The sequence below is a fragment of the Manacus candei genome, unplaced genomic scaffold (assembly GCF_025592945.1).
Source record: "Manacus candei isolate 608988 ecotype Guabito, Panama unplaced genomic scaffold, ASM2559294v1 h1tg000065l, whole genome shotgun sequence".
NCBI lineage: Eukaryota > Metazoa > Chordata > Aves > Passeriformes > Pipridae > Manacus > Manacus candei.
This window is the reverse complement of record NW_026138113.1, coordinates 11,894,652-11,921,364: the sequence shown is the minus strand read 5'-3', so window position 1 is coordinate 11,921,364 and position 26,713 is coordinate 11,894,652. Positions and strand designations below refer to the sequence as shown.

The 26,713-nt window shown below is 46.3% G+C and overlaps 1 protein-coding gene across 5 annotated transcripts in view; it reads right to left on the bottom strand.

The window, feature by feature from the left end:
• Positions 1-24,829, bottom strand: part of KCTD15 (potassium channel tetramerization domain containing 15) — a 46,370-nt gene extending 21,541 nt beyond the window's left edge. Inside the window, exons 1-2 of one of the 5 annotated variants that reach the window (XM_051805831.1) lie at positions 24,340-24,829; positions 18,411-18,586 (exon numbers count right to left, since the gene is read on the bottom strand). In XM_051805831.1, coding sequence (XP_051661791.1) covers positions 18,411-18,574 — 164 coding nt within the window. In that variant the 5' untranslated portion in view covers positions 18,575-18,586; positions 24,340-24,829. Of the gene's footprint in view, positions 1-18,410; positions 18,587-19,988; positions 20,885-22,826; positions 23,161-23,831; positions 24,138-24,339 lie in introns of those variants that run through there. The other 4 variants (XM_051805830.1, XM_051805832.1, XM_051805833.1 and 1 more) reach the window with 4 other exon arrangements.
• Positions 24,830-26,713: the final 1,884 nt, after the last annotated feature.

The window sequence follows — 26,713 nt, the reverse complement described above, 5'->3', positions numbered from 1 at the left end:
CCCTGGCACCTCGAGCCCTGGCTGGATGCATTTCCCCACTTCTCCCAACATCCAGAACACAACCTGTTGATCCTATTTCTACTGTTTCTTTGTGCTTCTGTTGTTTCTGCTAAAGGCTTTTACATTTTCAATAATGTTTTGCCAAAACGCCGAGGGGCGAGTTTCCAGCTTTGTACCGATTTTACTATGATATTAAGATCTTCTTTTATTAGATTAAAAACAAACAACACAGCCAGCCAACCCACAAGGACAAGAGTGCCAGTAAATTCTTTTCTTAGTTTCTTGGGCAGAGAAAGAAGCTTAGTGCTGCCTGCAAGTACCTACAGACAGCTGCTGCTGCCCACCCCCCACAGCCTTGGTGACCAATTTTCCAGCTCCCTGCAGCACCTGTTGAGGTGGGAGCACAGAGGGGGCCCACAGGGCAGTAACTTCAGCCCCTACAGCAGAGCTCATGACACACCATCTCTTTCTTAAACTCTCCCAACTCTATCTCAGGAGCAGCCAGGGCTTTTGGCACCCACTGCTCCATCTGGAACATCCTTGGTCTTCCCAGCACCATCCCTGAGCACAGCCATGGCTCTGCACATCACACACTGCTGTCAGCAAGTTTAAGGGCCCTCTGGGACAGGAAAATTTTTGGGGTGGAGTGAGTTACTTTCTGGTTTGGGGCCAGTTTAGCCATTTTCTTGACAGCTTGATTTTGAACAGAAAACAGAAGTTCTTTCTTAATAAATCTGGTTCCAGAGGTCTTAAGAGGAGCACCCAGTATTGCAGGACCTGTGGGACAACAAGCAACTGGGGCTGTGGCAAGCACCACGAGACTGCTCTGTCCCCAAGTCCCTCTGCTGGGGGGGCACTGTGGTCCTGTAGTGCCCCACACACCGGCCCAGCCAGCGCAGCAACACTATGGAAGTAGAGCTCTCTATCACAATATTGCACTAAAAGTATTAATTTAAGTAATTATGTGATTAATATTTAACTGTTCAGTGATATTTCTGTCATTCATAATTTAGTTGTTTACATTTATTAAAAATTGATTTTGTAGACACTTTTTCTGCTCAATGTCAAATCAGCAGGGAGTGAACATTTCAGCAAACTGTCATTAAAACGTGTCTCTTAATTTTATGGGAGGAGAAGTGAAGAAGAGAGAAATGCCTGTCTGTGGGTCCTACAAGAGTGTGGGTCTGTGCTGCCCTCGCTGCCCCGTGCTGTACCTGCCTCCTGTGTGCCCTCCTGCTCCCCCACAAACACACAGCACAGCCAACGCAGCTCTGCAGCTCTCCCTGTGCCTCACACTGCTGCCAGCTGGGCTTGGCTGCTGGGCCTGGCTGTGGAGCTGGAGGAGGAGGTGATGGTTGTGGGAAATGCCACAGAGAGGAAGAAGGGGGTTGTTTAGAGGCAGGACACTGAGCATGACCTGACACTGCCCCGCGGGACATGTTAACAAAGCTCCCAGGTGTGTGAGCAGAGTCCAGTCACTGCTGCTGAGCATAAACAGTGCTGCTTATCTCTTAAATATTTGCTCAAGGTGGGTAGGATACTGTTATCTGCTTGGAAGAGAAAAAATGCCATGAATTGGAGCAGAGGTGCTTGAGAGGCCTTACAGCATGTCTGGCACTGCTGGTTGCATAGCTATGTCTATCAGAAGTCTGCTGCTTGTCCCATCACAGGGAAGGAACTGCTGGGAAAGAACAGTGGAGAGCCTCTGAAGTGGCTGTGCCCTGCCCACCACGGTGTGCCAGGAGCCAGCTCTCTGCTGGCACTGCCACATCCAGCCCACAGCAGCACAGGCTGGGTGGGCAGTGGACAGTGCTGCCAGACCTGCCCAGCAGCGTTTTTCCTATTTCCATTATTTCTATAAAACTGATTGGGTTTGTGCACGAGTTCTGAGCAAAGCAAACCCTAATGGGGAGAGCACCTGCAGCTGCTTTCCCCAGGGAGATACATTAAAACACCCAGCCTGCCTGAAAAGCAGGCAGGGCTGGCCAGAGAATAGAGGTAACCCAGCAAATGGGTGTCTTCTGCCTTCTGGCCTGACAGTAGGTGTGAGAGAGAGGTGTTGAAGCATTGTCTCTGCTCCCTCACGCCCTGCACAGTGAGCAACCTGGCTGAAGGTTGCATCTGGCTGCACTAGGTTTTCTGATCTGCCTCAGTTTAAAACTTCAACTGTAATTAGTGTGACAGTCCATAAAGAAAGCTCTCTTGTATGGTTATACCACAGTCTCCCACCCTGCTGTCTGAGCAGCCCTTCTCCAGCTGAGGGAAGCAAGCACTGGGGAGGCACTGGCTGTAGTGTGGGTCCTCACAACCTGGCTGCCCTACGCTGCAGAAACCCTGAGAGGCTTCACCCTTACAGCTCTGCCACGGTTTCCACTTTAATCAAAGATAACATCTTGATCACCTCAGATTGCTTCAGGAGTATGCCTGGCTTGGAGGGTGTTTGGGCTTGGGAGAATTTTGTTTTAAGCATCTTTTAAATCTTTTATTTGTACAGCGATGGGGCAAATTGTGCGTGTGTGAGAGTCTGAGTCTCAATCTCACAGTGTAAACTGCTGCTCTGCAAACTATGAAATCCTAGCAGCCTGAAGGCACAGAGGGGTGCCCCAAAAGGGGTTTCTGGCAAAAGTAAGCCCAGATCAGGTAGTGGCCTCCAGTCCCAAGAGGAGTGCAGGGTCCAGCCTGCAGTGTTAGGCAGGGCACTGCTCTGCACGTGCTCGAGCTGCCTGACCACCAGTTCCTTCTCCCAGCACTCCAGCCAGGCAGCCTCAGGCACCCCTGTCCTGCAGGCACTGCCAGGCCCTGTACAGGGCTGTCAATCCTGATGGCACCAGTGAGCCACCACAGGTGCCCGGGTACAAAACTGACCTGTGAGAACCAGAGACACTAAAGCCTGTGACCCCCAAATGGCCCTCTCAATTTTTAACAAAGAGCACAGTCCAATCTCAGCAGAAGGGTGGAGGAGGTAACTCATCGATAACATGTTCGTCCACCTCCAATTCCTACAACCTCCTGTTCCTGCCTTCAAGTGCTGATCCTGGAATGCCATAGGAGTTTTTTGAACCATATGCTCACTTTGCCGTGCTTTTCAAGGATATTACACTCATTAACTATTAAGCACCTGAAGGAACTGCAGGATCTATTACCTAGATTTAATACTTCATATTTTGCTGTTCAGGCTAGAGATAGTCTATATAGTATCAACATGTGTTTTTAAAAGTCAATAATCCATAAGGAACATGATAATCTACCATGCAGAATAATTTTTAGGAAATTCTGAAAGGATTTATTTTCTTCTTTTTGTAACATCACTAAAAAGCAAAATTAGGTATGTAATGGATTTTGTAGTTAAAATAAAGGCATGGACAATTGTGTTTTCTGATCTCTGTTACTATCAATTAAAGTCCACTGAAGCAACAGGTAATAAAATCCACTGAAGCAGAAATTACCTACTATTTTTGAAATACCACAAAGCATTCATGGTAAGGATGAGAGATGCCTGTTGTAAATAACCTATCTCCACACTTAAGACACTTTGACAGACGATATATTTGATACATAATTTCCTGGAAATATATGTGTATTCCTATTTTGATACATTACAGTTATTTTTTAATTTGTAGAAGCAGTATCACCTAGACATACATTAGCAGGTAAGACAAGGAAGTGGAAACAATAATCCCAGGTAGAGAAGTCTGTGTCTTTTCCTGCATGAAAACTTCTCATGGTAGTCAAGAGCCACTCTGGCCCTGCCTCCATTCAGCCAAGCATCCCAACAGTAGGAGGAGGAGGAGTGGTCAAACAATTACAATGAGCAGACCACCTACTAAGGGAATTGAGGCTCCCCTAAACTTCTCTTTCCAGGTTTTTCATTCCCACCAGGTTAACAAGGGTAACCTGTGGGGAGAAGTGGCAGCTCCATGAAATCCGTGGGGCTTGAGGAGTTTAAAATATTACAGAGAGTTAGGCCTTCTCCAGGAGAACAGTGAGGCTAATTGGATGTTTCCATGGACACAGCCTGGAGTTTTAAGGAGTACCATGGCGAAGCTGTTTGGCTGTGTGCAGGTGTTACATTCCTAGGTGTTTTTGCAAGAATATGTTTATATCATGTGTGTGTGTGAAACTAGAAGCGAGCGAAGTGAATAAAAAGCTGCTGCTTCTCTGGAGCAGCAGATATCCCTTTGTCTCATCACCCTGGCGTGTCTTGTGTGTGTTCTTTTCTTCATGGACCGAGACCTATCAACAGATACCCCACGACATTAACCCTCAGCCCTCACCTATTGGGAGAGTGGGATTAAGCCCATCAGCACTGGTCACTCATCCCAAATTCATCAGCAGTGTTTCTCCCTGGGGACCTGTTTCTGCCACTTGTCTCATGGGCAGTCAACAGGGGCAAAGTGCTGCTTAACCATGAGGATCAGGGGCAGAATCCAGCCCTTCATCAGGCCAGTGATTCCATTTTGCCTCATTCAAGTGTTTGCCTATTTTAGTGTGCTACTTTAACAGCTATAAAAATACTTCACTAAACAAACAGTTTCTAGTATGTTAACTTCTGTATTACAAATCCTTTCACTGTGTTTAGCACATAACCACATCCATAGGTAGGGACAGCAGATACACTCAGCAGCACTCCTTCAGCTGCACACATTAGCATCCCACAACATCTATTCAACCCATCAGTCATGTCGTGCATTTGCTGTGCTTAACAGGGTACAATTTCCACTTCTCTGTTAGAAGTTCCTTACCTGCCACTGACGTGGCTTGTTCATTCTCTGTACCAGGGGCACTGACAAACAGCCTCCCATGATTTCTGATGCTTAACTGTACAGTTTCAATCAGTGGGTCTGACTGAGCTGCTCTGGAGTATCCACGAGCAGAAGAGGGGCCTTGGTCATGGCAGGGGTGTGATCCATGGCAGCCCAGTGCAGGCAGAGTTGCTGCTACTGTAGGTCAAGGCAGGCCAGTTCTGCCACTCCTGTTCCTTACAAGCAATAACTACTCAGGGAGAGTGAGAAGAGCAGGGTCTGGCTGACTGGTTTATTTTTAATAAAAGTAAACAAATCATATTACAATGTATTATGAACCTTCAAAACACAGAATGTGTTAACAGCAGGAGCTGAATATTATTCTTTCAGTGAAGTACGCCAAGGTCCAGGTAACTGTACAGAAGTAGGTAATACCCATCTATTTGAGAACTCCTCTCTTTATTTTATTTTGTGGACTTAACACTCAAAGTTAAAGCAGCATGTTAGCTGGATTTCCAGTACTACTGGGTTTTTTTTCCAGTACAAATTTCAGGTTACTCTTGCTCTTCTTCTGCTTTTTACTTCATTCTAACTGAACTTTTGCCTAAATAGTTGGTGAAGATTAAAAACATTAATACAAATTTAAATTGTATCCTGTTTCTATTATACCATTGTTCCTGCTGCTCTGATTTGAGCCCTGTGAGGGTTCTGGGCCTCTCGTGTTTTCTCAACACAGAATTTACGCTACATTTGGGCCATGAAAATCAACTCAGAACAAAAACTGTTTAATTTAAAACAAAATCCTAAACTAGCTTCTTAGTTTCCCAAGTGTTCCCTAGTTTTCCAGAGGTCCCAATCCTGCAAGAACTGCATTTCAGTTCAAACTCTGTGGGAGTTGCGGGCACTCAAGAGAAGTAAGTTGTTAATACATGAGAAGATGTACAATTCAAACAGAACATTCCTGCCTATACAAGTCTTTTCTTGCTATTCCTTTAACCATCCCTTCCCCTAAATCATGGTGCTACAAGGGCCCTGATGAGAGCAGGGCTGCCCCAAATGCCAGCTCTTTTGCAGCTCACTTGCCTTCCGTAACTTCAAGTGGAAGGTAACTCAGTATTTTTATTAAGATTCTAAAATCAGACTAAATCTGGACACTACCTCCATTACCATCACCCCTTTACAACTGGGCATGCTGGGAGGTTGAAAACATGCAGACACTGGTTATATTATAATATAAATGGGCTAAATCCTCGCTCGTTGAAGTCAAGAGTGACACTCCCACTGGGACTCAGCGAAGGAAGGAAAATTTCAGATGTAACTCGTTTCCCTTTCAGGGTGCAAGTCCAGCCCTTCACATCTTTTGCATGTGTGGGTGCTGTGAAACCAGGATGTTTCAGCACAGAGCAGGAGAAGGAGGGATGGAGATTCAAGGGCTGCACAACCTTTTCTAAAGCATAAACGGTGACAGGTCACACACTCACCCCGGTACACAGTGCTCACCTGAACAGCTACAACATTTAACCTGCTTGAGCCACAGCCCTTTACTTCTAATCCCAGACATACAAAAGCTGAGTAGCCTTTTCCTATTAATTTTTCCTTAATTCCAGAATCACAGGAGGAATTTCCCAGGCACAGACTGCCTGGGACTCTGCAGCTCTGCACCATGTGGGCTGAGCAGGAACACCAGGTGACCCTTGGTGCCCACACTGGCCTCTGCTGCACCAGGACACTCCCCACTGCTGTGAACAGGAACGATACCAGCCTCTCTGGGTAGTGATAAATTAGCTTTTTGCTTAAAAGAAGCTGCCCATGCTGCTTGGGCATTAGGCTGGGACACATCAGCTAAACTGGTAAAGCCCTTCTGTTGTTGAGAATAACATGGAAAGAACACAGATCCTTGCTCTCTTTGCTTTTCCTGCAGCCAATCCTCTGGTGAGTAAACCACCAATTTTGCTCATTTTACTGCTGTACACCACCAGCACAGCTCACAGCACCACTCCCTCTGGTGCAAAGACATTGCAGGGCAAAGACAGGCAGACTGTAACTGGTCTTATTTCTCTACAAGCATGTATGTGACTGGGAAGTTACATCCAGCTCTCTCTCTCTCCATATTTTCATTATCAGGCTTCAAATGATGCATGGATAATGTTTAGCCTCCTGTTTATTCTTACATTTGATTAAGCTGCACCCAACATATTTTTTTCTGGCTCTTCACTTAAAGAAACTGAAGAACAACATCAAGAATGACTTGTTAAAAAGCTATTTTGAAGGGAAAACCACCACCAAAGCCCCCAGAGCCACATCAAGAAGGAAGATTTGTGTAACAGTTTTTGCTGGTGAGCCTGAGCCATCGGCAGATGAAAGGCAGAAGCGAAGAGGAATTCCCAGCAGGTTTTTGGTTATTGCAGCCAGAGAGCAGGGACAGACGGGAAGTGACCCACCAACCTGCCTGCTGGGAAGAGCCCCCTCCATGGGCAAGTTCCCAAGGAAAGGAGGAGCCCCTGTCTCGGGTCTATACAGAGGGAACCCATACCTGGGAAGGAGAGAGCAACACACCTGCCCTACACAATTCAGTTCGGCAAGAACTTTAAAACAATAAGTAAAACTGTTAACTGTTGAATTCTGATGAGCTACTGAAAGCTGAACCTGGCTTTTTATGTGACTGCGAGAGATTCATTCTTAAATACAATACTATGGTCATGGGTTTGATTCTGGTCCCAGTGAAGTCAAGGCCAAAACATCCTCAGATTTAATTGAAAGCAGAAACAGGTCCCTGTTTTAAACCCTGCAAACAGAATACAACTGGATGTGAAAAGAAGAGGAAGTATGTTTGAAACTAGTTACAACTCCAAGCTGTATTTTCCCCCCTCCATAAGATTAAGAAAAGGTCAGTGAATTTTTTTCCTCATTCAACAGCAGTGTTATGTACTACTGGCCCAAATTCAGCCCTTGTTCCCTCCCAGACAACCATGGCACAAGCAGAGGACCCAGTTTCTCTGTTGTCATGCACTGGTTCCCTTGGAGTTCCACTAGTCAGATTTGCCCATGAAACTGTAGGTGAGTTTTGCAAGGGCAGAATTTAGGCAGCGCTCTGCCCAAAGGAACAGCACGTTCCCCAAAGGCCAGAGCTGCAGCCTTTGGTGTAAATCACACCGGCACAAATTGTTGGCCTAACACAGTACGACACCAGAGAGTCCCCGGTTTTCATTGTCCACTTTCTCAAGAGAGAGATTCGCTGCTGCAAAAGCATCTGCCAGATCTAAATGGATTACCTGCAGCACTGGGAGCATCTGCACTCCATTAGGAGAGAGGTGGAGCAGGAGCCTGCCCTTTGCACTGGGATTCCTTCAGCGTTTCAGCTTTATGGTGCAAATCTCAGTTTCCAGTGCTTGCCAACTGATCCCTCCTGAGTCTGACCAAGAGTACCGGTGCAAATGCTGTGTAAGAGCTTCCCAGCATCCACGAGCAGCACTCCTTTCAGGTTTTGCTCAGCAGATAAAAAAGCAGCAATTTTAGCCTTTGAACACGTACCATACTGCTGCAGAGTTAATTTAACGCAGTACAGGTGAACACTGAATACCTCTGCTCTGCCTCTCTGTCCTGGTGCCCAGCTCTGACAGTTGTCACAGCCACTGCACCAGGAAGGAATACAGTCATGCACACTTGTGAAGCTCGTAGCTGTCCTGCCTGGCAGAATCTGAAGTGAGAGCAAGTCAGGTAAAAACAAACCCCTCTAAAATTTTTACAGGTGTCATTTCATTTTTAAGCATCAAAAGATGGAAGTACATGCTAATCACAGTAGCTGAGGTGAAGGAGTAGGGCAGTTTGGTGGACAGAGATACAAGTTTATAACTGTGGAGCTGAATTCCAGCTCTGCAGCTTCTCCCAGCTATCAGTTCAGGTTAGAACCTCACCAGCCTGATGTAATTCTGTACCAGTGGAGTTATAGCAGTGATGAGAGTGACTGGCAATACTTACCTGTTCCAGTCACCAGATCTGCTGTCAGGAGAGCACAAGGGAACAAGTTGATGCACTGCAAGGCCCAGGTATGCTCATCAACTTACTACGTTTCTCATAACAAAAATGTGGCAAAGTCTGTGGGACCATCACAGCATGGGGCATGGCCTGAGTCAGGCCCAGCCTGGCATCCTCCACACCAGCTTGTTCCTTTGTGCTCCAGAGATCTTGCTTCCCTTATGCTTTCACACACGAATCCTGTGTTTGCATGCCTGCATATTTCTTCTATTTAAATATGCACTTTGTTCTTAAAGTTTCATTAACCCATGAATAGATGAATTCTGATTTCAGTTATACAGGCACAAATTCAGACCAACTCCTTGAAAACCAGCAGAGTCACCTCCTGGGGAAGGCAGTCTGGCCAGGAAAGGTCTGTGCATGCACCAGTAAGGGCACAACACTTTGTCTTCATTTGACTGTTGGTTTTACACCTTCATGTTTTTGAGACAAGCACTGCAGACACTCAGCAGAAGCATCTTACTACAATGCTCAGGTTCTTGTAACTCCTCTCCACCTATCACATCAGTACTCATCCCTGGTTTAACTCCACAGAGGACAAGAGGGTTACAGTAAGGATTATTTTGGCCAGGTTTATTATTAGGCTTGTTTTCTAAAAGAAGAGGGCTTATTTTATTTCCATTTAAACTCACAGTAAAACTCTCATTGACTTCACTGGAAGAGAGATTTGGCCCAACATACCAATATCCAAACCACCTCCATTTATTTCAGGGAAAGGAGGCAATGAATTAATAAGGTCCAATGTATTTTTAAATCTTTAGATTTCATAAATGATCACAAGCATGTAGGTCACGATATACACACAGAACGACACCTACGACAACCACCAGTGGGATCATTAAAATAATTAAGTAAGGCCTAGAGACAAATTCATTTCATAACACGTTCCTTACAAAACAGATACCCCCTTGCTTCATAATCTGGGGAGTCTGTTTTATAAACTTCCTAAGTAGTTCATGAAATATCCCCCTAAGCAGACCAGGGGGATATTTGCCCCTACTTGCCATTGCAGGGTCTCTATAAATCCAAAGTTTATAAATCAAAAGACAAACACGTGACGTGTGTTGAAAGACCAAATATGCAGGGGGAACACCTCGTGTGCTCCACAGGTATGGTTTGCTGTGACCTCAGGACATGATTTCCAGCACAAAGCTACTGAATCCACACCTTTGACATAACTCCTCTCCATGCCATGAGGGAGCTGCATGCACAACACAGAAAGAAGCAATCAATAAAGGAGATTCCCTTTTTCTTTAAGTGTAAAGATGCTGAACTTCATAGTGCAGCATCTTTACAATACTTTACACCACACTCTTCAGCAGGAAAGGGCGTCCACTCACAGCACATAAAAGGAGGAGACAGTTTACAACCACAGCATCCCATGGGAGTGATTCCTCAAAATATGCTCCTAATGCTTTTCATGTTACTGTCCTGAAAATGTCTGCTGAAAAATACTTTAACTGTGCTGCTGGTATCAAAGTGCCCTCTCAGGTGACTGATAAGCAAAAGGAGCAATGGAAGAAATTACTAAGTACTTCACCACCTAACCTCAGAAACTGCTATAAAGTGCTAAATGAAAAAAAAATGTTGAAATTTTGGTCTTCTTGTCTGCTGGATTCTCTTTGTGAGTTTTAATAAACCAGACTAGTTTTCAATCTGCTGTAAGCAGGAAGGGTGAGAATTACTAAGAATTACTAATGTGCTAAGTGTAATTCAGCTACAGTCACGTTAGTCACATTATCATTGTAGAAGATGAAAGAGAAGAGCAGAAAACAAGGCAAGGTCAGCTGGGGTTTGCTCAGAAGGTACTGGAGACACTGTTCATCTCTGGACTGCTGTCAGAGGCCACAAGTGACATCCCTCCTGACCACAGCCGGGCTGCACGAGCTGCATGGAGATGCCTGCTCTTCCTTTTGACTAGCTGAGGCAAGTAATCTGGGTAGGACTGTGCAGTTTTCTCAAAATTCAGGAATTTTGCTGTGCCAGGCACAGCACTGCAGCCATACTGTTATTTCTCAAAGTCAGATGAGTGTTGATTTGCTATCTGCTCCTCCACATGACTGGCTTGGTCTGCCCCTTCCTAGATGCCATAATACCCCCTTATGCCTAGAACTGCACACAACCCAGGCTGTAAATGTATACAGAGAAAAAATAATTTCTGAAAAAGTGTTCATCAGCTAGGCAATATTTTCTTTAACATTTCATCAATTATTCCAAGCAAACACACAAATAATTCATTAATCGACAGGGCCCAATCTCAGCACCCAATTACAGTAAGATTTGTACTCCCAGAGGCTTTCCTCTCCAGAGCCTGCAGGCATTTCCCAGGCTGTGGCTGTGCTGGGTAAGGCAGTGGTTATCAAGTCCAGTAAGGAGTAAACACCTTTATCACAGCAGACAGCTCAGCTGTGCTCTGGCTCCCTACATGCCAGTTAGCAGGAGATCCTGGGCACGCAGACACAGACAGGTCTGAAGAGTCAGTTTCCATATAAATTCCTTCCCTTCCATCTCCTTAAGTCACTGGAATGAAGGGTTAGGGGGACTATTCTTCTTTGCCACCAAAGCCACCACTCCAGCTTTGCCACAACAGCCCCGGTGACACACGGAAATCTATCACACTGTGCTCCTTCCACGGGCTCTGACAGACACTGAATTCAGGACTTTTTCCAGTTAGTGTCAGTTAGAGACAGGGTATATCCAACATCATCATTCCCAGCTGTAATTACATCCCTCTTACAGCTTACTTCTATTTTACACAGAGGCCAAGCCACGCGCCCCTGCTCTGGCACTGGGACTGGTGCAACTCCTGCCGTGGCAGCCCTGGCCAGGCTGCAGGAGGAGGCAGGTCCTCAGCTCCCTGCACTGCCCGGGGGCTGTGCTGGATGTGTCTGAGCACAGCACACGTTTCTGCAGGACACAAGGCCTGTAGGAGTGAACACTTCACACCTTCCCCGCAGCTCATCAAAGCGCTGCAAGGACTGCTGTGACCTTGGCCATGTAGCACCTGTATGGAAGTGGCTCTGCAAAAGGGGGAAGACTAGTTCAGTTTATACCACCTGATATAGCAGCCTGGCAATGACAGCCCTTTCCCTGCTCCAGCTCCTGCTTTAGTGAGTGAAACATCCACAGGTAGACTGGGGGGAAACAAAGGATGGGAAGGGGAAAGGTCCTTCTAAGGGTTTTTATCCCAAGGGTTCTGCTGGTCAAAATTCCCTTAGAAACAAAAAGGAGATGTGCCCAGTGAACAACCAAATAAAAAGAACTCAAAAGATTTATCTCTTAATCTCAGGTGCATGATATGAAACCGAAAATTGTGGTAATCTCCATGAGAATTCATATGTAAATTCAGAAAAGGCACTGCATATAACCAAAACCTCTGGGTTTTGGCTCCTTTACTTGCTCTCATCTGCAGCACCCACCCGACTGCCTGGCAGGGCAGCAGAGCCCCGGGCAGCCCTGGCAGGCTCACCCCTGGCTGCAGAGCTGCCACAATGCTGGGCAGTGTCCTCACACTCCTGCACCGAGCCCACAACCTGCCTCTCACAGCATCTGTAACGTGCAGGGAAAACACCTTGTCCTGCCTCTTCAGGTGTTTTGCTTAAAAGTCTGTGTATGGGTTAAGTTCACAACACCTATTAAAATTAATGAGCTTTGTGCTGCAGCATTTTGTAGCGCTTTGCTGGAACGTGGGGTGCTGGCTCTGACTCTGAAAGTGCCTTTGGGTACCACACAGCAGATCACAGCCTGGCAGTGTCAGAGCCTCTGTCACCCCACAAACAGCGCTCACAGCTGACCTCGGAGGGAAGAGTGGTGCCTTAGACAGTGTGAAACGTGCCTGTGCCCTTCACTGGGCTTCAAACAGACATTTAGTGGGTGTGCAGGGATGAGAAAGGACTGAAGAGGGACAAGACACTGTACAGCTGTTGGGTGGGTGAGCAGATGGAATGACAGTGGCATGGAGAGGTCTGGGAGACACCTCAGGGAGGATGAATGTGACTGATGCTGCAGTGGTGCAGGACTGCAGCAGCTCAGGGCTGGCAGGAGGCCGTGCTGTCCCAGGAGAACCAACACCTCCTGCTCCACAACAGGATCCTGCCCTCAAATGGGCTGTGCTTTCACAGCCACCAACAACCTCTGGCTAAGAACAAACCTGGATTTACACTCCAACTGCAAGCATGGGGTAAGTGACAAAATTTGCTAATTGGTCATTGTCTCCAGGCAATAACATTGATAATACACAGATTTGATGGGAAATTGGCAAATAAATTGTTATAAGAGTGAACTGATCATACGTGAGCAAGAAATATGAGATGTTATCAGCTATGCTGAGTCTGGAGAATTATATATCCTAAACATACTCAAATTGAGAATTTCCCTGCTCCTTCCCAGGAAATGCAGAGTGGGACCCAGTACAAAGCCCTTCCTGTAAAGGATGATGTGGAAAAATCTGTCTTGTAGATCTTGGTAGGTGTCTGAGCTATGAAACCACTGCATCCAGCTATACAGGGTCAGCAATCATGTTCTGTCAGGGACAACAGAGGGGTTCTAAAACTTGGAGCAGAGAACTCCCTTGAATTCAGTCCATCCTGGTGTGGCTGCAGACAAGGGGGAGAAGCAGATCTCAGGTGCCAGTGCTGAGCTCCAGCGACCAGAGAGATGGAGGTGCCGGAGGAAAAGGCAGGGGAATTAAAATCTACAGATACTCAGAGAGTAGCTAGAAACAGAAGGTCATACTTGGCAGGAGACCTTGTCTGAGGGTGGGTCTATAAACGAAAAACAGTGTATTTTGACAAGAAACATTCAGAGAAGACACATGCTTAGGGGATTCCTTGGCAAATCACCAAAAAAGTCCATGGATTCACAGGAAAGTGAGGCAAGGATATGCCTGGAAAACTTTCCTGTCTCGTAGAGAGATCATTAGCTTCTGAAAGAATTAATAAAGCCTGTGCTGGTTTTCTCTGGAGGACACAGCCTCCAGAGAAAGAGGTGGTAGAGCCCAGGTGCCCCAAGAGGTGCACTGTGTGACAACTCATGGCTTGGGCCACGGGGCCCAGAAACTCTGTTGTCCTGAAGGGGAAAGGCTGGGAGCAGAGAGGTCCCAAACACAGTGTGCTACAAACCATCAGGGGAGGCGCTCTGGGATCTGTGACCCCACACTCTTCCCACCTGGACAGCGTCGCTTCACAGAAAATTATTCCTTCTGTCCCAAGTGATGCCACAGAAAGCATGAGCTTTTATAACGACATTACAAACACATGAACATATCTTTAATAGAGGGTTATACAAAAATATGAATTATCAAGAATGGAAGGTAAATATATTTACCTCGTATAGCAGAACAACTCAGAGAGAGCTCACAGCAATTCTCTGAGTTAAAAACACTAATCAGGGCTGCAAAACGGACAGGCTTCTGATGAGAACTCTTGTTCTGCTTTCTAATAAAACTTCAAGGTGGTATCAAAATTTCCAGTGACATCAAGAAGCTGGGGGTTGCTGTGGTATACAGGGATTTGGACCTTCTTTTCCACTGGAAGGCAATGAGACATCTGCCACTGAGTTCAGTGGGAGTAACACTGGAGGCTCTGGAAATGCCCTTGGGTATTCCTGACTGCCTGTCAGGAGCCTGGACTTCTGGTGCAGGTTTGCTTTCCAAACGTAAGAATTGTCTCACTCCCTTGGATAAATACAATTTGCAACTCACTTTATAGATGTGCTGGAGGTTTTGCAGCCCTTACAATCTGTCATATAAATACACATTCAAGTGTCAATGTGTGAAGGGGCTGCTTTAGAGGTCCTCTGGGTGAAAACAGGAATGGAATTTCTAGAGGAAATGCTATCAAAGATGAATAATTTGTCTACTTAGCCAGTTACTTTAGAAATAAGACACTGATGGTAAGAGTCACTAGAAATCGACAGGGTTTTTTTCTCTTTTTTACCTGTACCTCAGAACTACAAGAGTTGGGAGTTTCAGTAGGAGAATTTGCTGAAAACAAACTGAAATTAAGCCTTAGTCAGATCCAAGTAAGTCAACATCAGCCTCCTTGTACCTCCAAAGCTTATCAACTTTAATGTCAATTTTGGGTACGCATGGAAAGTGGCCTCAAGTAGCTGTACAAAAAGGGAATAATAATGTTATTTCTGAGGTAATTTGTGTGACCACTGACATTATGCTGTTGTTGATCACAATTTCTTTTTTATGTTTCTCATCTCCCTTTGCCCTTCACCCTCTGAAAGGCCAGCTCTTCTTCCTGTATGCTGCTTCATTCAAAAAGCCAACTGGAAAGGTATGTAGTGCCTAAGGTGAGTGCCAGTGGTTTAGATACCACCTTTGACAGTGGCTCTTTAACTCTCTTCTCCTTTGTCACGCCAGTTGTGCACTGCTCAAGTTCTCTCCTTTTTTAGATGAGAGAATTTATGTAGCCCATAAAAATTTACTGGAAAGAGGACGGCTACCCCCTTTAATGCCTAATCTGGCACCCTTTACTTATGCAAATTTAATCAGTGGACAAATGCTCTGGTCACAGCAGCTGCACTAATACAAACAACATCAAAGACTTTGCCAAAGTTGCTCTGAAACAACTCTGGGATCACTGAAATGCAAAATTTGGCCTCTGGCTTCACATTAACAGCCATTCACTCACTTGAGTAAGACTTCCAGAACTGGGTCCTTTTTCTTCCCAAATTAGAGGCAACCACATACCTAACCTGGGAACAGCCAAGCAGAGCCAGCTGAGAGGGCAGAGCACAGTCAATCCTAACAGATTACAATAAGAAATGTATCACGCTGCCTGCTGTCAGGTGTAATTTATATCACACCAGAGGGGTGACTGCAGAGCAGGTATGGGCAGGAACTGGTCATATCTATACTTGCTCCTGCTGGGCCCGATCTGGCCAGCTGCTGGGAGCTCTTCCCTCTCACTGAAGTCAATGTGGACTGAGTTTGTTCAGGACCAAACAGGACTGGACCTCCTCAAAACACTAAGGAAGTATAAACACAACTTTTTCTGTTTCCCATCAGCATGTGGTGTTTCTGTGCATGCACACCCAGGCTGTATTTATACACATGCTCACAGTCTAAACATCCATGTACATTATCAGCTAAAAAGCCTACAAGCTAAAAGCCTATTTAGGATTTGGGAGCACTGAGAAAGCAATAGGGATTGTAACACAAATAAACAGGAAGTTTATTCCCACAGCTTTCAATTTCAGTGAGCCCAAACTATTTTATGTGACTTCACTAAGATTTAGCAATATGCTTACATCTTCTGCTGAAATATGATCTACAAATTTGTGTGACTTCTTGGATTTGAAGCTTTTAAACTCGTGCTCAACTCAGGAGTTTGATGTGCTGTCCAAAATAAAGCAGAAAGCTCTGCAAGTGGATGAGCATGGCCATGCCTCAGGATGTGGCCATGCACGTTACCTCTGAGCACAAGCTAACAGTGCCCTGGCATTATTTCCAGATGTTGTGCTCAGAAAAGCTACCTCCTCCTTCCTGCACCTGTGAGAGACCCAGGAGTCCTCTCCCAGGCAGATCACTGCAAGGACAGTCTGTGCCATATGGCAGATACACAACAGGGCAGGGAAGCACCATCAGGAGCTCCAACCATTCCCACTGGAATAACTGCAAGTACTCTGCCTTAGCCAGGAATGAGAGCAGGCCAGACTCAGTGGGGGGTAACAACCAAGTCTATTATGCAGTGCTGAAGAAGAACAAATAATATGTAAATATATATATAAAAAAGGAAAATATAATAAATTATGGTGTAACCTTCATCCGGTTTCAAAATGTATGTAGCAATATGTCCTACTTGGGATGCTGGTGAAGGGTCTCATCCTGGAAGCTCTTACTTCAGTGAGAGCTGAAGTTTGAGCAGCTAAAAAAGCCTTCAAGCCTTATGAGATAACACAGCAATGCAAACAAAAGACAGCACACAGCAAAACATCGGGCAGCATGTGAGCTCTGGTCAGTCACAGTTTTGTACTTTCAGTTTAAACAAAGTACAAAATCTGAAGAAATATGATTCTGTTATTTATCAAACAGGCAAAAAAAAAATTGGTTCAGTACTCTATTCTCTTGAAACAAAATCTGTGAATTTATGTATATTCTTCCAAAGCTTCCGTAACTGAAGCTTTTATTAAGTAAGTTTGATGTGGGGCATATTTTAAACATAGTGTCAGCAGCGATATTTTAAAACGTGGAAACAGATGTGCCACTCTATTACAACTGCTGAATCTTCTCTGTATTTTTTAATACTATGAAGCATTTGCCTGTTTCTCCGTTACAATCTCTCCCCACTGAACAGATTTCTCCTCTATGATTAAAATAGTACCACACAGACCTCATTAAACAAACTGTCCAGAAAAATCACATTATTTTGTTCTGCCAATAAAATACAGGTATTCTAATAATTGGGCTTTTTTTCCGTAGAGAATTTCAGCAGCTCCCTTTCCTTGAAATGAAATCACAGCCATATGCTTTATGACATCAGAGGCATTTCAAGGTGTCTCCATAAATGTCATTTATTGCTTGGGAACCTGCCAAATCTGCAAAAACCCTTAGTTCTTCTAAGGGAAAAATCTTCAAATGAAACTATAGCTTTACATTGGTTGTCATACCAAAAAAATAAAATAAAATTAAAAATCTATCACTTACAGAATTCTGGCCATGCAGGACAAAACCTCTGGCAACCAAACCTGCTGACCTGGGCTTTGGTTTGGTTTGGAGTCAACAGTGTGCTAGGCACCCTGACACTGCACATTCCCACCTGAGTATGTATGAGGCACCCTCTGAATTGTCTCAGTGACAAAAACATGCACTGGTTTAGTGACCATAACTGAATCAAAATCAGGTACATCTTAATATCCTGCTCCAATGAATGTTCTTTAACCCTTAACAATGTCACAGGCCTGACCCTGCCCTATCCCTCATGGTGCCCAGTGGCCTGCAGGACTGGGAGCCAGGCAAACAACAGACACTATGTCATACACAAACATCATCTCATGCCACATCTATTCATAATTTGGCATGTCTGGAGTATACTCTGAGAGAATACTGGCCAGATCCATATAAATCTCTCCAGACACATCACCAACCTGCCCAGCACAAAGCAGCCACCTTCGAGCACTCAAGGATTCAATGCAGCCTGTCCAGAGAGGGTCAGCCAGCCCCTGCCCAAAGGAACAACTGCTGACACAGAGGCACACAGCTCCCAGCGAGGTCACGATTTGGACTGGCCCACAGAAGCATCCATTAGTCCCAGGGTAGCAGAACCATTCTGCTTTCTTAAGGAATTAAAAACCAGGTTTTTTCCCCTTACATCTGAAAGAAAGAAGTTGCCTGGTGCAGTTGGAAATAATCTAGGGCAGCACACCAACAGGTGCTTCAAACGCATCAGCACAGCGCAGGAGACGTTGAGAGAGAAAATGAATAGACTCTCTAAATAATACATAAATTTTACAGGCTTTTTTTTTTCCTGCAGAACCCCAGTGAAGTTACTGTATAAATCGGAACCTGAATTATTCATAAGCGGTGAATATATAATAAATCGTCCTTCGCACTGCAATATCTCTCACAGGTACCTGCCTCCTTCCACGCAGCCAACAGCGAGCCTGCAAACACCAGGGTCTTACCTGGAGTCTGGGTACTTGGTCAGGGTAGCCAGGCTGCTGGTGTACATGTGTCCTCCTACATCGATGTGCACGGGAGCGTTCGACTTGGTGAGTTGAGCTGGGAGAGGAATTCCTTGAGCAGCCAGAGGAGAAACCGGGGACCGTGTTAGAGACAGACGGGACATGCTTCTTCCCTCCTGCGGCGGGGAGGCAAAAAAGAACAGTTTCTCTTAAATGTGGCAGTGTGTTACCTTTCCTTCCATCTGTGATCACAGATCTAATCAGATCATTTTTGCATCTGCCTGATCACATATTCAGCTAACAAATTATTGCCACCACTGTAATTAAGTGTATTTGCATCGTTTTCTCCTAAGTACCAGAGGGGAAGGGAAAGATGCTTATTAGCAATAAGAAATCAAGAAAAAAAAAAATTTCAAGGTGTCAGCCTCAAGGGGCATAAAACAAACTGCAAAATTCTAATTAAAGGTCGCGGGCTTATGTGTTAGATGTGAAATATCCCCTGACAAACGAATAACCAATTTGTGAATTGGGATTCAGGGGGTTTTTGCAAGTTTGTCGCAGTAACAAGACACCTCTAAATTAGTGACTTCCTCAGTACCTAAGGCATTTAGTTTATACATGTAGTAAATTTCACATCAAACTAAGATCAATTTTCTGGTTTATTTTCAATAATTGTGAAATAAATGGATAATTTTCAGTTAAGCCTTAATATTAGACCTAAACAACTAATAAGCTTTCAAACTGAAAGAATTAATGCCTGGAAGCAGCGAAAACAGAAAGATATATAAACTGACCCATGTTTTCATGACAAGATACATTAGAAAGTACTATACAATGCAGCATGTGAAATTATAAATTCAACAATCCACCTAATGTTTCCTGCCCTAAAAATACTGGAAAATTAGTGAAATTACTGAATTGAGTCCCGAAATCTTCAGCAAAATCAAATCCAAAAATACTGAAATGTCTTAAAAATGAACAGGACAACCATAGCGAAAGAAAATTCCTCAATTCTCTTCTGTGAGAAAAGCACAGCTTATTCTGCATGAAGTGTGTGTCTCAAAGCTGATTTCAGTTCAATCGGTGCAGACGGAACATGTCAAATGGAAAAAAACCCTTTCAGAAAAGTTTAGGAAAATGTCCATCCATTCTCCCCCTTATGGGGAAAGCAACATATGCAAAACATTATAGTTGAAGACATTTCTGAATATAATCTAATTTTCTTGGTATTTTGTAATTCAAGCATGCTACCAAGCACCCAGGCTCTTCCTTACATCTGACAAGCACTTTACATGCAGCACTGCAAAGTGAATTCCCATTTCTCCCACATTACTTTGACAATGTTTCTTAGAAATCTGAAGCTGGTCTCGCCTTTCTCTTAGCAGTATTTTGCCTGGCTATGCCACTCGATGAACACACAATTAGCAACATTCTTTGCAAAACAATTTCCAAGCTCTGGAGAAAAATCGTAATACATCTGAACGGCTTCACAAAGTCATCACAACATCTCCATTTACTGTATTTCATCTTGGTTAGCTCCTAAGAATTTCTTGCATCTACAGCACAGAAATACATCACCCCATTATGAATCCACATCCTTTTCTCTTCGGAGGCTGGACGGACATCTGCACTGAACACGACGCAAGTACCAACTCTGTCCTAGGACTTCTGTGTCAGCCGATGCGAAATTGGGCATTAACATTTTTACTACAGCACCACCTTCTAGGAAAGTGACTGAATCCTTTCATGACTGAAGACGTTGCTTTCTTGTTTCCCACAAGAGACTGTTGTGGCCAATCTTCAGTAAATATGTCATTTAGCATAAATAAAAGAACTAAGTTTTAAAAACAACTTAGTCTGTAAGTACCTACAGTATTCTAGCGACGTGTTTACTAATCTGTGGGTGCCTCATCTGTCTGCCAACACAGACAAAGGTTGCTGGTTTTTTTCTTACCAAAGAGCACTGTAAACTCATGTTCAGTCTCTACTCCTTCACTTAAATGAAAGGGTCAGAAGATCCAGGCTGAATGTCAACCCTGTCTTTGTTCAGACCTCAACCATTATCACTAATGATAAAGGTACAGACTTCGCATGGTACAGGGCTGCCTTAGAAATAAATCTCATGCAGTTTCACAAAACAAGAGTCTAATTAGGGCTCATCTGCACCCCCTGTTACAATTTCCAAATGAAATCAAAGGACTTCCAGTCCTCTGTAAACGTGTCTTACATTTAACCATTTGTCTTGAAATACAGACTTCAATTTTAAAATATGCACAGATAGCTAAAGATCAAGTGATATGAATCTATTTGTGCATATTTAAACACTGCTGCTATCTTAGGATTTTGTTTAATGTTAGTATACCAGTAAATTCCTTGATCTGTAAAGACTGAGATTCTCAGTGAGGCCATACTCACACAGTAGATATTTAATTTATACTATTCACTGGAGGGACCTTTTGAACAATCCTCTGCTTTTGGCATTTCTCAGCTAGAGCATGTGTTGAAAAAACACTTAATTATAGAAAATCACTGGAAAGCTAAAATAGTTCTCAAACTTTTATGGCTTTTCATACTTATTGAGGGTGCCACTGGCTTTTTGGGGGAGAGGAGGAAAAGGGGAATTAAAACACTGGCTTTTCCCCTGGTTGGAGAGGATTCGTACTAAAAAAATGAATCCTAGATTTTTATTAAAGTTGTGGAATTCAATCATTTCCGTATGAGCAAATTATCAAGGGGCACAATTGCTAAGCACTACATAAAGGGCACTGAGAACACTCCTATTGCTCCAAAAAAAAATATAAATACCCCGTATTTCTTAAGGTACCGTAACCCTATTTCTAATGACTCCTTCCTCTTCTTAATGTAAAATGCAGCTAAAATTCATCACACTGAGTAATGTACTTATTTTATGCACAAAGCAAAATCCTAAATGTATTTATCCAGCGAAAGTCTTTATGCACATATTTTCTAATATGGATGTGAAAATTAAAACCTTAAGGGTAAATATCGCAGAAACACTAACAAACTTCATTTATTAAACCATGTAAAATAATCCTTGTTCTTTAGTTGCCTACAACAGGATACAGCATCCCAACTAGTGGCACAGGCAATAACCCTGCTCTAATAAGTAACACAGGAACCTGCTGAAGGCAAAATCAATAGAGCCTGATTCCCAAATTATGTGAATATTTAGTTTTTCAAACATTACACACCAAGATCTTTCAGAGCCAGCTTATCTTTTTCTGCCTTTCTAAGCTAACTGCATAAGTACTGCTTGTAAAAACTATTTGCCCATGCAAAGTGAAATAATCACAATGCCATGCTCATTTACACACAAAATGATTTTGTGTCCCATTGTGCTCACAGTTGTTCAGCTCTCTAGGGGTGATTAAACTAGCTATGCTGCTACAGCTTGAGATGATTTCACTGAATCGTTTCTCCATGAAGTTGCTTCTTTGCTAAGCTGTTATTTTAACCATAAAAGGTAAACAGAAGGCAGTTGTAAGAGCTCCATTCAGCTCCGTGCCCAGGGCTATAACCCTAGGGCAGAGAATGCTGAAAGACTGCAGAATTTTCCAGGGTGTTGCCTTTCTTGCTCTAAAGCCTTCAGGAATACTGTTCATTTAATACACACTCTAGATGATACATTTCAGATCCTACTAAAAGAAAGACTTCAAAAGTGTAAGAACTTTTGGGCGGATGAAGCTTTCCCACCTCTGCACATAGCTTGGGGCCATGGTAACCAATACTGCTGTTGATGTTGGGAAAATACAGGAGAAATAAACTGCACAGAGCAGAGTAGACAGATAGGGACAAGGGAGGTGAAAGGTTGCAGGAAAGAAACAGGCAGCAGTCTGGAAGGGGGAACGAGAAAAAAGGGAAAAGAATAAAAAAGGAGGCGGCTCTGAAGGAGGGACAAAGTTAAATCAAGGAGCAGGCACTTAAAAGACTACAGATGGGAAGCAAGACTAATTAAGGATGTAAAAGCGCTTTGTTTCTAAAGTTTATTGTTGCCAGGATAAAAATTAATTGAAACTAATGCTGTTATTCACTCGTGCAGTTTAATTCCTTCATGCACATTTAAGACGTGAAACGAAAGCGGCAGGTTTACGGACCTGCCATGGAGCTGCTCTCCCGGGGAGCCGGGGCGGGGGCGGGTCGGGCCGCAGGACCCGGGCCCGGCTGCACCCCCCGGCACGGCCGGGCTGCATCCTCGGGGAAGCCGCTCTCCCTCCCCAGGGACCTGCATTTCTGTACCAGCGGACCCACTAAGGGTAAAACCACCCAGCGCAGCCCCCCGAGCGCCCCATCCCCGGCACTGCGGGCCAGAAGTTCCCCCGGCGCTCCCGTGACTCCAGGGCAGCGTCTGCGTCCCCAGCGCCGCCGGAGGGGCACAGCCACAGACTGGGCAATTACCTTTGTCTGCCTAAACAGGGCCGGCGACCGCTCGGGTCTGCCTGCACAGCCACTCCGACACAACTTGCCTACGCCGTGCTCCGAGCCCAAAGACAAAGCGGGCCGGGGGGGCTGCAAGCCTTGGGCTCGGGGGCTCCAAAATTAAAAGTCCGTAAACATTTGCACACACCTCCACGCTGCTTCACTGGACGCTGGACCGAGTGACAGAGGAGATCGTGCCCAAAACTTTTACGGCGGGGAGGGGGGGGGAGGAATGGGGGGAAGGGAGCTCCCTCTCGAGATCTGGTTGCCCCCCCCCGCCAAAAAAAAAAGGGGCGAAAAAATAGAAAAAGGGGGAAAAAAAGGAAAAAAAAAAAAAAAGGAAAGGCTTTCTCCTTCCTCCCCCCTTTGCCCCCCCGCAACCCGCCTCTCTCGGGCAGTCTCCAGTCTATTTAGTGCAAGTTTCACGTCACCCAAATGCCTTTCCCTGCTGATGGTCAGGGAAATCACCAGCGAGCAACGCACCCGGTCACTCAACTTCTGCCTTTTTCTTTTGAACACACTGTATGCCCAAAGGTAAAATTCAACCAAAAAAAAAAAAAAAAAGCACAACATGGCGTCCTTTACTTATTCCCACATAACAAGAAAGGAGATGTCTTAGATGAATGCAAGAAAAAAAAGTCAACCCCGAATCCCCGATCCTGCACATTTTCCGCGCAGCCAATGGTGGTGAGCATTAGCCAGGCTAATGTATTAATTTTGCAGAAGTGTGCCACATCGCATGCAGGAGCAGGAATGCAAACTATAGCCTAGAGTGGTTTGAAGTCTACCCCAAACCAAGCCTTCCACTCTCACTGGCGCCAGAGTTTCATTCACAGCCCGCCCGTGTTTTCCATACGCGGCGCTCCCCCATTGTCGCCCGCCTTCCCTTTGTGCCGAGCCGCCCCGCCGCCAGCCCCCGCGCCCCGGCCCGCGCACCCCCGCGCCGCGCTGCCCTCCCGCCGCCCGACCCCGCTCCGCGTGTACCATGCGGGAGCGCGGAGCGAGCCGCGCTGCCTCCGCCGCGCCGGGGCTGGGCCGTCTTCAGAGCCGGGGCCGGGGGGGCAGCGGGAGCGCGGGCACCCCGGGCCGCGGGGCTCCGCCGGCGCTGCCCATGCTGGAGCGGAGCAAAACAAAACATACACACGCGCGCACACACACACACACACACGCGCGCACACACACGCACACACGCGGCGCTAGCAAAGCGGGGCGGCCGCAAACGGGTCCTGTAGCTTTAAAAAAACACCCCTCCGCCCGCTCTTGCTCCCCGGAGCCGGCAGCCGAGTGAGTTTGAAGAGGCACTTTCCAAAAAAAAAAAAAAAAAAAAAAAAAAAAAAAAAGGCAGGAGCAGGCGCGAGCCGCGCGGTGCGGACGCGATGCGCTGCCATGCGATGCGATGCGCTGCGATGCGCGGCGGGCGCGCACGGCGCGCTCCTGGCCCCGCACGGGCGGGCAGGCGGGCGGCTGCGGGAGCCGCTGCTGCGGTCCTTACCTTGAGCACAGAAGATATCTGCCAGCCCCCCTTTGGCTTTGGGCTCTGCCGGGGCTGTGTGTGGACGGGCTCAGCTTTTTTTTGCTTTTATTACTATCTTTGCTCCGCAGATCCTGCTGTGATTATTATTTTTCTTTTTTTAAAGCTTCTCCGTCTCCTCTCTCTCCCCGTTTTTGCTGCTTCTTTTTCTATTTATTTTGTGCGTGTGTGTGGATGTGTGTGTGTGTGTGTGTGTGAGGGGGAAAAAAAAAGCCTTTAAATGAAACTGCCGAGGCTGTTACGAGAAGAAAGGCAATAATCCCGTCTCTAAATAACAGAGGGAAGGGAGAAGAGGAGGAAAAAAAGCGAATTCTTGCTCAGGGCTTTGCAAACGCCTGCAGGGCAGAGGATTAGGCTACAATTAGCTCAGCCCTTTGCTCTCGCCCTAGCTAATTTTGCGATGAAAATTGGATATTTTTCCCTCCTTTTGGTGAAGGTCTGCAGATTTATTCCCCCCACCCCCCAAGAATAAAATAAAATACAGCCCTTGAAAATGAAATAAGGCTGGGAAGGCTGCCTGCTCCCCAGCCCGCGCCCCCGGCGCCGCCGCCCGCAGAGCCCTCCGCGCGGCCGGGGCGGGAGCCCTGCGCTGCCCCGCGGAGCCCCGCGCAGCCCGGCCCGGCCCGGGGATAACGGTTCGGTGTTGGGGAGGATCAGGCCACTGTCACGTCCTTCAACAGACTTACTGAAAAGAAGAAGGAGGAAAAGAGGGGGGGAAGGGGGGGAAAAAAGCTGATTTTAATCATTGTCATTTGGTCTGATGTAATATTTCCCCAGGCATTTTCAACTAGGCATAAATTTTCAGCTCCCAAATAAGTAACACAGGGCACGTTTCTCACATCTCTTGACTCCTCTGTTACAATTAGGGTAGCACCCACTCTGCACTTGTTGATAAACTAGATCAAGTTCAAAAATAAATAATAAAAAAATGGCCCCGGCCCCCCCCTCCCCCGCAGCACCCAGCGCCGCCGAGGTGCGGCCGGGGGGCCTCGGGGGCGGCGAGGGGGGCCGGGGGGGGGCCCGCAATTATTCCCATCCATCCATCCCGGCTGCCTCCCCCTCCCTTTCACCCTTTGCTAATGTCTCGCATTGTAAACGCCAAATTTCCTGTAGGCCATTAAAACCAAATGACGTCTATCGACATGCATTGTGCTATTGCGGAGCGCCCTGGCAGCCCGCCCCCGGCCAAAAGCGCCATTTCAATTAGAGCGCGCGGCGCGATGGCGCGGCGCTCCGCGGGCGGCTCCGCGGGCGCGCAGCGCGCCCGCCCCACGTGCCGGGGGGGCCGGGTGGGGGGGGGGGGTCGGCAGGGGAAAAAATAATAATAAAAAAATAATTAATAAAAAAAAAAAAAAGGCAGAGCCCTCCCTCAACTTTCAGCCGGGGGCGCGGGGCTGCCGCTGCCCGCGGGGGGATGCGCGCCCCCGCCCCGCGCGGGGCCCCGCGCAGTGCAGGGGGGGCGCGGGGCGCGCGCGGCCCCGGGGCGGGCGGGGGAGCGGCCGCGGCGGGTCCGCGCTCGCGGAGCGGGGCCGCGCACGGGGCCGCGCACGGCGGGGCCTCGGCGGGGCCGCAGCGCCCACTAGCGCCGCGCGCGCTCCCGTTACGCAACCGCGCGGCCCCGCGGGCCCGGCCCGGAACCGCCGCGCTCCCCCCGCGCGTCCCCCGGAGCACTCGGGGGGGACGGTGGCGGGCAGGACCCCTCCAAACTGAGGTTTTTTGGTGTGTTTTGCTTTTTTTATTTTTTTTTTTAATTTTATTTTAAAGTTCTCTTCCGTGGCAGGAATAAACAGAAACTTTTCTCCTAAGGGGAGCTTTTTTTTTAAATTTTTTTTTTTCTAGAGTACAAACTACAGGAGAAGAGGGAAATTTTCTCATTAAAGTTACATCCCTGCAGTTAGTTCAATTACTTGATATATGCAGAAGATGTTGTAAATTTAAAGATTTAAATAGCTTACAAAGATGCCGGAGGCTCCATCAGTTAATTTCCTTAATTTATGGATTTTTAGCTGAGCTTCTGAAATGAAAAGGAGAATGAGAACTAGGTCAGCAGAGAGATTTGCATCCAGAACAGACTAAAATTTGTTTTCCTTGACCATCCCATCAGCCCAGGTGTGCTCTTTGTGGGGGTCCCCGTCCCACCGCCGACCTCCGGGCTGGGACTCCGTGTTTGCCTGTGCGAGCACGGCACAGAGGGGGGGATTTCATTCTAAAATAACCTCCGAACACAAGCGTGTCCCCAGCCAACTGCTTCACCTGATGGTTGGACAAGGCTGTAGCCCAAGTACTCTCATTTCCTCACCACTCTGGTCAACAAGTGGATACGGGGAGGACAAAC